Source organism: Elaeis guineensis, chromosome 5, assembly GCF_000442705.2.
Source record: "Elaeis guineensis isolate ETL-2024a chromosome 5, EG11, whole genome shotgun sequence".
NCBI classification, from domain to species: Eukaryota; Viridiplantae; Streptophyta; class Magnoliopsida; order Arecales; family Arecaceae; genus Elaeis; species Elaeis guineensis.
The window spans coordinates 8768818-8778002 of NC_025997.2; the positions used below are offsets into that span (position 1 = coordinate 8768818).

A 9185-nucleotide genomic window follows, 5' to 3' on the forward strand; every position below is an offset into this window, starting at 1 on the left:
TCTTTTGATAATTTTATTAGAAACAATAGCATACTGATATTTTAATAAATATTTAATTCTTGAAGGTATCTTGTGCGTCTTAAAGATTATGTGCGAAATAGAGCCCATCCCGAAGGCTCGATTGCTGAAGCATATATTGCGGATGAATGTTTGACATTTTGTTCAAGATATCTTCAAGATGTAGAGACTATTTTTAGTCGACCTCAACGGCATAATGACTTTGTGGAGAATGCAGAACTGTATAAGTTCTTAACTGCTGAAAAATTATTGGGAAGAGCTGAAAGTATTGTACTTGATCAAAAATTCTTAGCACAAGCACATCGTTATGTGTTACTTCATAGTGACATAATATCTGACCATCGCAGGTTAGTATATTTAAGAAATGACATCAAAATTTAAATTTTATATTAGATATAATGTTCTAAATGATATATTTATATTTTATGCAGTAAATTTTTAATTTATCAGAGACGAGCCAATCATAACATTCGTCCTAATGCAAGGATTGAATAGCGATGGTTGGTCGAGTTATTCCCTATGTGGCTTTCGAATCAGGTGTGATTTATATTTAATTATGAATATATTAATTTTTGATACATATTTAATATCAGATAACTCAACAGCACTTCGTCATATCATTTTTTTTAGGTATCAAAGATGATGGAGACAAATAATTCAGATGAACTAATAGCTCTTGCTCGAGGACCTAACAAGATTGTGAATAGATATAACGGTTTCATAATTAATAGCTTTAAATTTCATACTAGAGAACGGGAGAAATTTAGAAAAACACAGAATAGCGGTGTTATGATGGAAGCGGATGGAAAATCCTATTATGGTGCACTTAAAGATATCTATGAGTTGGATTATTATGAAAAATTTAAAATAGTACTGTTTAGATGTGATTGGATAGACATAAACTCACCAAGGGATTTGAAACAAGATGCAAATGGATTTATACTTGTAAATTTTTTAAGGTTGATACCCACTGGTGTGTTATCGAAGGATGATCCATTCATTTTTTCATCTCAAGCTCGTCAAGTATTTTATGTACAAGACGCAAAAGATAAAGATTGATTTACTGTCATCAAAACAAAACCTAGAGACTTATATGATATGGGAAACCAAGTGGAGGATGATGACGATGACACTTATACACAATGTATGCCCTACAATTTTGTGCCAGCTGATGATTTAAATGCTACGACGACGTTGGTTAGAACATAATTTGAAGGAAACACTACTGCTTGATTGTTACTGGTAATAATTATTTATGATGTATATATTTTGCATTAATTATTATGTTATTTTACTCCATATATTAACTGATTCTACCTTTTATTTATATAAATGCTAGGTGACATCATGCGTCGCAGGGGACGATATGCTGGTGTGTAGTTCCAGTTTTCACAGACAGAGGCTGGTACGTCTTCTTCAGCACAGCAGCCTGAGGCCAGTTCAGCTGCACAGCATTCTGAACCCTGTCCTTCATCATCAGCACAGCACGATCCTCCTGTTCATCAGCCAGATGATGAGATACACGTGCAGGGTATATATTGTCTTTCATGTAATTTTATTTTTATTTTATTTTATGTATATTTATGATATAGTTACTTTTATGTATTTTTTGCAGATGGATCCGGGAGAGTACGCCGCAGACGCGGATCCACAGTAGTACGAGATGTGTGGCAGATGCGTGAGGGCGAGAGGATTGTTGTGGAGTGCAATCAGCTAGGTCAGCCAATTAAGAAAGCTGCCTGCTTATTGACTTCATTTTTGGGGACTGTTGCTCAGAGGCCTCAACTATGTCCGTTGGGCTATGCAAAATGGAATGACATGCTTCCAACATACAAAGTTGAGCTCCTCCGAGTTATAGAGATAATAAATTGATGTTCATACTGTATATTAATTGTTAATCATTTATATAATTTATTTCATTTAACTTTTTTTTTTATAGAGCAAGTTTGTTCTCCCTCCATCCACTCATGATTTTGTAATGAAGTCTCTCAACCGCAAATGAAAAGAATATAGAGCACAATTGAAGAAGGACTATATGAGACAGGGTATGACAGAGGAGGAGGTTGCTAGGAATTATCCTCCTGATGTACCCCCTCATCAGTGGATGGAGTTGGTTCATTATTGGTTCTCCGAGAGGGCACAGGTATATTATCTGCTTATTATCTTTTTTTCTAAATATTTTATAAAAATATTGATTTTTATTATATATTATACATATAACAAGTTCTTTACTTTATTTTACAGACTTATTCTGCTATTGGTAGAGCTGCACGAGCAGCTCAGTCTGTTCCTCATACATCGGGGTCGAAGAGTTATACACGACTCCGACAGGAGTTTGTATGTTCCTTAAACTTTCATAATTAACTTTTAATTTTTATGTTGAAATATTTATATAACTAATATCATTATGTATCGTGGACCATGTCTGTATCATGATACTCATATATTTTTTTAAATTATTATAACTGTTTGCTTAAAATTGAAATTATTTGTGTAGGTGGATGAGCATGGGAGGGAACCCGGACAAGTGGAGTTTTACCGGATGACTGATACTCATCAGGATGGTACTTTTGTTCGAGATGAATCGAGAGATTTATATGTACGGCATTATTAATATTCTATTTTTTATAATGATTTAAATTTAATTTTGTTAGCTATTAATGTATAACTCTTGTTTTTAAAATAAATACAGGAGAGGGCTACATCTCTCATTGCGGAGTGTGACGACGAGTCCGCAGCATCTACGCAGCAGAGCCGTATCGAGGCCGAGGTGTTCACAGAGTTGATGGGACCAGAGCGCTACGGCCGGTGAGGGGTTATGGAGTAGGAGTCACCCCCACTCAGTTATCTGAGGTTAGTAGATATACGCAGCATGCTGCAGCAGATGCTCAGGATTCACGCGTTCGCAGACTCGAGGCGGAGATACAGGAGATTAGACAGAGTCGTGCCGCTGAGATGGAGGAGATGCGACAGAGCCATGCTGAGATGCAGGCCATGAGGGGACAGATTGATCGGCTTACATCTTTATTAGAGATGTATGGTCCATCTCAGGTAAACACATATTATTAAATATATATTTTTATATTAATTTAATGATTTATATATTTTTATTTATAGATATGCAAATCATGCTTTTGATATGTTTCTTGTAGGCTCCTGGCACATCAGGCATCCGTCGAGACAGCGGCACGTCACGTGGAGACAACGACGACCATCCGCCTGCGGATTGACACTATTTTATTTTTATTATATTCTTATATTTATTTATATTTTTTCTTGATTGTAATGGACGATTAGTACTTTATTTTTATTTATATAAAATAATATCTTTTGGTTTGGTTAAATTTGCTATTTAAGTTTGCTTTTGGTGTGAATGGTGGTGATTGTACAGGTGTGAATGGTGGTGATTGTACAGGTTTATGTTAGAATAATTGATATAATTTTGTACAGAAATGTATGTATTCTTTTTTTTTGTATATAAAACCTGTATTTTTTTTCTCTTAAAACCTTTAACGACGCTTATAAGCGTCGTTAAAATTATTTTAACGACGCTTATAAGCATCGTTAAAGACAAAAAAGCCGACGCTTCGAAAAGTATCTTGGTAGAGTGGAGGACGCGGAGTCATTAACGACGCTAAAAAGCGCCGTTAAAATTGAATTTTGCGACGCTTTAAAGCATCGTTACAAATATTATTAACGACGCTTATAAGCGTCGTTAAAACAAGTTTAACGATGCTTATAAGCGTCGCTAAAAACCTAACAGTCGACGCTTCAAAAAGCGTCTTGGTAGAGTGGAGGATGCGTTGTCATTAACGACGCTAAAAAGCACCGTTATAATTTAATTTTACGATGCTTTAAAGCGTCGTTAAAAAATAACGACGCTTTTAAAAAGCGTCGACGCTTTTCGTCTCCACTCTTACATAGGCGACGCTTTGACGACGCTTTTTGAAGTGTCGTAAAGGTTATTGGCGACGCTTATTAGCGTCGTAAAATAACCTTAATAGCGTCGTTAATGACCATTTTCACTGTAGTGTCGGTGGATATAAAAATAGATCGGGGCGAAAAAGATGAAGCTTAGAGTTGCTCAGAAAAAAAAATCAAGTTAAAAAGAGTTCAATTTTAAAAAAATAAAGTTAAAAATATTCTGTTGGAGAGAGAATAAGTTCAAAGATTGATGAATGAAAATATAAACATAAAAATATAATACAAATGAAAATACTTCTAAAGAGTAACCATACATACACTACCCACTTGGATCCTTCGGTTGGATCGAAAACCACCAATAAATGGCTCAATTGGATTCTTTAATTAGATCTTCCATCCACCCAAAATGCCAACTAATTTTTGACGGTCGACTTGGAGATTCGCGATCCATCCATCGGCTAGGGCTAATCTTGAGTTGGACTAGATTTAAAATGCCTAGAGTCATGACCGACTGAATGAGCGTGTGCACCAGCTCATAACTGGTTACAATGCATGGCTAAAGTGAAGCGCAATGAGAGAAGACATATGCTCGTGGTCCCCTGCCAACATGCAGAGTGATCAGTTTTTTGAGCCAGCGATAGAGGTCTAATCCGCACGCTTTGGCTGCAAAGGTGAAGCCTTTCAAGAAAAATTTTAAAAAAGACTACTGCGAAGAGTCCAGTTCTCTGCAAAAGGGGTACACCAGCTTCAAATTTTGTAGGCAGTGGAAAGAGTGGTGGACGCTGAACCACTCTCATTATTTCAGTTGTGATATATCTTCTAACTTAGGGTTTGGTGCAACTTTTGAAAGGTCTCCCACTTCATAATACCGTACCTGGGAAAAGTAGCCTATGCCTTCTCCTACTATTGGAAGCCTAGTGCGTAGGATGGGCCTCTATTTTCTCACATTCCACACTTCCTTTTGGTCACCTGCCATGCTAAGGGTTTGGTGCTTCTAGGAGTGGGGAGTGGGGACACCAGCATGTTGATCATGGATACGTGACAATTTTGACAGGCTTCGTTTTTCAAAAAAAAATATATATCTTCTTAGCTTGAAAGTATCCAATAAAAATATATTAGCTCCACAGAAACTGAGAGTATAATACCCTTGAAAGATTGGTCTCCAAAGCTTGATGCCAAGACGCCTGAACAAGGGTGCAAGTGGGTTGCGTAGACCTTGGGTAGGTCGAAACCCAATTCGAATCCGACCTCTACTTGAAATTGAGAACCTGGTTCGACCATGCTTTCCAATTAAGAATCGAACTTTCGAGTAACGATTTTATAAAGTTGCACCTAATCCAACCAAACCCATGCAAAATTAGCTAAAACTTCACAGTCCAGCCTCATAGTTTTAGATCCAATGTGGACTCAGCTTTGTCTGCTTGCATCACTATTTTTCAAGGATTCATTGGAAATCTACAGTGAGTTTGACAAATCCAGCCACTTTAGCACCATGTTGGGGACTACAGGATCATATGTGACTTTATGCACCACTAGTCTAACATCTGCATTTCATTTGGGATTGATAAATTTATTGATCTTTTCCCTCCAAAGATGCGCTTGGTTTGGAAAAAGCCCCAGGGTGTATCCACGATAAAGGGAGCAGCTCAGAATCCTTCCAGAGTTTAACAGTTGAAAAGATATTGCATGATATCCATGTCAAATCTTAATCATTCATACATCAAACCTAACCTTCACATGCATTTGTAGATGCCTATGTTTGATGATAAAGTTGAGACAACTTTTGTGTTATATATGTCTTTAGTTGGCATTTTGTCATTGGCCTGAGACTAAAACTACTTTATTAAAACTCCATGCTTTATTTGCAAGAATAAAGTTTTTGTACCAAGACTATCGTCAGAAGGCTTCATTAGATGAGTCTAGTTACTCCTTTGGATCGTACCTCAAAGTTGGATCCGAGTTAAGAATCTTGTGCAGAAAACTTTTTTCAGTGCCTACATTTCTGTTCATATATGTATATAATATCCTAAAATGTAGAAAAAATATTTCATGTTTAGAGCTAGAGGAACCAGTACGGAAGCCATTGCCTAGGTCTTCTGAAGTCCATGGAGGCTAACTGATGAGTTAATTAATGAAATAAATTACATACGTTTGGTTTATTAGCCAGCTGCAGGAATGCTAGGAGAACAGTAAACGCAATTCTATTGGCTTTACAACTTTATTACAGCACAGTACAATTCGGTGGAGGAGAAACAGAAAGTCTATCTCAGATTGGCCCAGTCTATAAGGTTAAGCACCTTCTTGAGATTGCTAACCTTGCAATATTACTACAAAAAAAATCTTAGCTATTGCTTATCAGAAGCATATCCTTGTATTGAATATAGTGTATGGTATCACCTCTCTTAGGTTTCAGGCTATAGGCGGGATTATATTATCCTTATCAGTGATGAGGAAGTTCACATAAGACCGACGATAGATATCATTATTTAGGACTTCTGATGCTCCGATGCAAGTAAAATAAGAAAAAGCAATGGATCTTTGTATCCAACTTCAATTTAATAACCAGATGGCCACCCCATCAATTAACCACTCTATTGACTTCATGTGTCCTAGAGCTATTCCACAAATACCATGGTTGGGTATTCAAGCAGTCTCTAATTGTCTATGAGCTTACAGGAACAAGGCTTCCAAGGGACAAAGGATGATCTACTCTGAAATTGGATTTGATAGTTAAGATGAATGAAACATATGCCTAGTTACCAGCATGGAATCGCACCTCTAATTTTCAGCAGCCAAAGATATTTGGTTGGTTGAAAGGCACTTCTCTATTTTGAAGGTTACAAGTTTTGATTGGAAAAGATGGCTCTTCCACCATTTTTTTCAAAATAATAAGATTGATGTTCATTTCCCACTCCAAGATCTTCAATACTTAAGACCTGATTATTATCTGTAGTCACTAAGAATGTCCTTAAAGTAATAATAAATGATGAACATAGTTATCGCTTCATTAAACTCAAGGTATGCTATGATTTCGAAATAAATTATAACATGAAAAGTGCTTCACGGCACCACTCCATTACCTAATCCAGTCCCAATGGTGCTTGGAACCGTTGCTCTAAGTGGGGAATAATAGAGTGGTGCCTGGAAGCAGCATTCTTACAATATCCCTCCCCCGACAGGACCTTTAATTCTGTGATTAATTTTGGACTACAACCAGTCCTTTTCTGTAGCATGTCTGCAGGCCTAGGAGCACAATAATTAGGCTTGCGTAACTATTAACAACACACTAGCCAAGCTTTAACAATGTCGAAAAGAGGAGCTGATGTTATGGAACCCTCTGTTTCGTTCTATTCAGAAACCCTGGCCAACATCTCTGTGCCCCTATATTTTATTCCTCCATTCTATCTTCTTTCCATTTTGACCCCACCATTAGCTTAAAGACATAACATCAACATCTCTTTCCCCTCACTCCATCCCTCTCTTTTCTTCTATTTATCCACCATCTCCCTCCATCCCTACCCCCACATACAGCCTTTAAACAATATATTCTCCTTGATATGTGTATCTTAGTGAAGTAGAATTCACATTCTTTATGTGGCTCTGCAACTACTTCCCAAGAGAAAAATAGGTAGGTCACACAAGCTAGCCTCTATAGCTTCTCTCTTGTTAGTGTAATTAGTGTAGTCTTCTTGTGAGAGAGGGAGAGAGTGGTTTTCTTCTTCTTCTAGAGACTTTGGTTCTCTTAGATGGGCAATCATAGGTTTAGGCTATCTAACATGTTGCCAAACTCCTGGTTCTACAAGCTCAAGGACATGGGAAGAGCTGGTAGAAGCCAAAGGATCAGAGAGTCCGTAAAGAGAAATCCTCCAAGCAGCACCAACAGAGCTACCACCACACCAAAACCAACCCCACAACCCAACCAAGCCTACCTTCCCAACAGAGCCTCCTACTACTTCCCCAGCAAAGAAAGAATAGCAAGTCTCCCTCACTCCCCCATCAACCAGAAGGCCTCAGACACCCATGTCCCGATAGACCCGCCAAGGAAATCCAAGCAAATAACCAGAAGTAGGCCCACAAAACCTTTTCCCAATCTGGTCTCCTCCTTCTCTGTTTCAACCAGCTGCAATTGCCATGCCACCTTCAACTGTGCTTGCAAGCCTGAGTCTATTCCGGAGAGCTCACTTTATCGCCATGATGACTACGACGACGACGACAACGATGATGACCTCTGCAAGCCCATCGTTTCTGAGCAACTGGAATTCAACAGCTTGCAGGTTGCCTCCTCTGCTAGTGATATCATCAGCAACGTTGGCAGCAAGGGCTCTTTTGATCGGTTCGAAAGTTCTGAAGACATGCAATTCGTCTCAGATATCAAACTCCCACCAATTGTCACAAAGCCGATGAAGAAAGAGGTCGACAAGACCGAAGTAGACTGGAAGAATGCAAGTGGAAAGCAGGGGAGCTGCCATCGTAGTTGTGATATGAAGGAGACCAGCAAAAGCCCAGCAAGGCGATCAATTCAACGGATTAAGGTGCGTGCGAGCTCTCCAAGGCTTGGTAACAAGAAACTGCAGGCTCATCGGAGCCAGAAGACGGTAGGGTTGAAGGCAGCAATGCAGCAGAGAAAGGGACTAATGGAGAGCATAGTGGTGGTGAAGTCGTCGTTGGACCCGCGATGGGACTTCAGGGAGTCTATGGTGGAAATGATCATTGAAAACAATCTCCGGACATCAAAGGACTTAGAGGAGCTGCTGGCTTGCTACCTATCGCTGAATTCAAAGGAGTATCATGATGTTATCATCGAGGTGTTCGAGCAAATCTGGTTTGATCTTCCCGATATTATATTGTAAAGAAATGTGTAATTAGAGTTGGGGTTTGTAAGGATATCTTATACTGAATTATATTACGTTGACAATATTAAGCTTCCTATGTGATTTAGTTCATCTTCCTCTCAAGTCCCCCTCCTGTTTCTTTCCAGGTTTCCTTTTCTCTTCAGCATTGCCTGTGGTAGGGGCTCGTGGAAGCTCCTTGCTGGTACCCTGTCTTCAAGTTTATTCTCCTTTGTGGTAGACGATAAGGCCCATGCTCTTCTCCCTTTGGGGGAAGAGCTCGACCCAAAGATGAGGGTCCTGTAGGCACTCATTTCTTCGGGTTGAGGTGTGGGGCTACACTTGGGTGGCTAACACCTCTCTTTTCATTTATATATATATATATATTAAAAAAAAAAAAACAAAGGGAAGAAG

General features: G+C 38.6%; 1 protein-coding gene and 1 pseudogene across 1 annotated transcript; both read left to right on the forward strand.

The window, feature by feature from the left end:
- Positions 1 to 229: 229 nt before the first annotated feature.
- LOC140857920 (uncharacterized) lies at positions 230 to 1675 on the forward strand (annotated as a pseudogene).
- A 5730-nt stretch (positions 1676 to 7405) lies between these two features.
- LOC105044803 (transcription repressor OFP2-like) lies at positions 7406 to 8869 on the forward strand. The gene has a single exon (XM_010922819.4). The coding sequence runs from the start codon at positions 7689 to 7691 to the stop codon at positions 8790 to 8792; it is 1104 nt and encodes a 367-aa protein (XP_010921121.1). The 5' UTR covers positions 7406 to 7688; the 3' UTR covers positions 8793 to 8869.
- Positions 8870 to 9185: the final 316 nt, after the last annotated feature.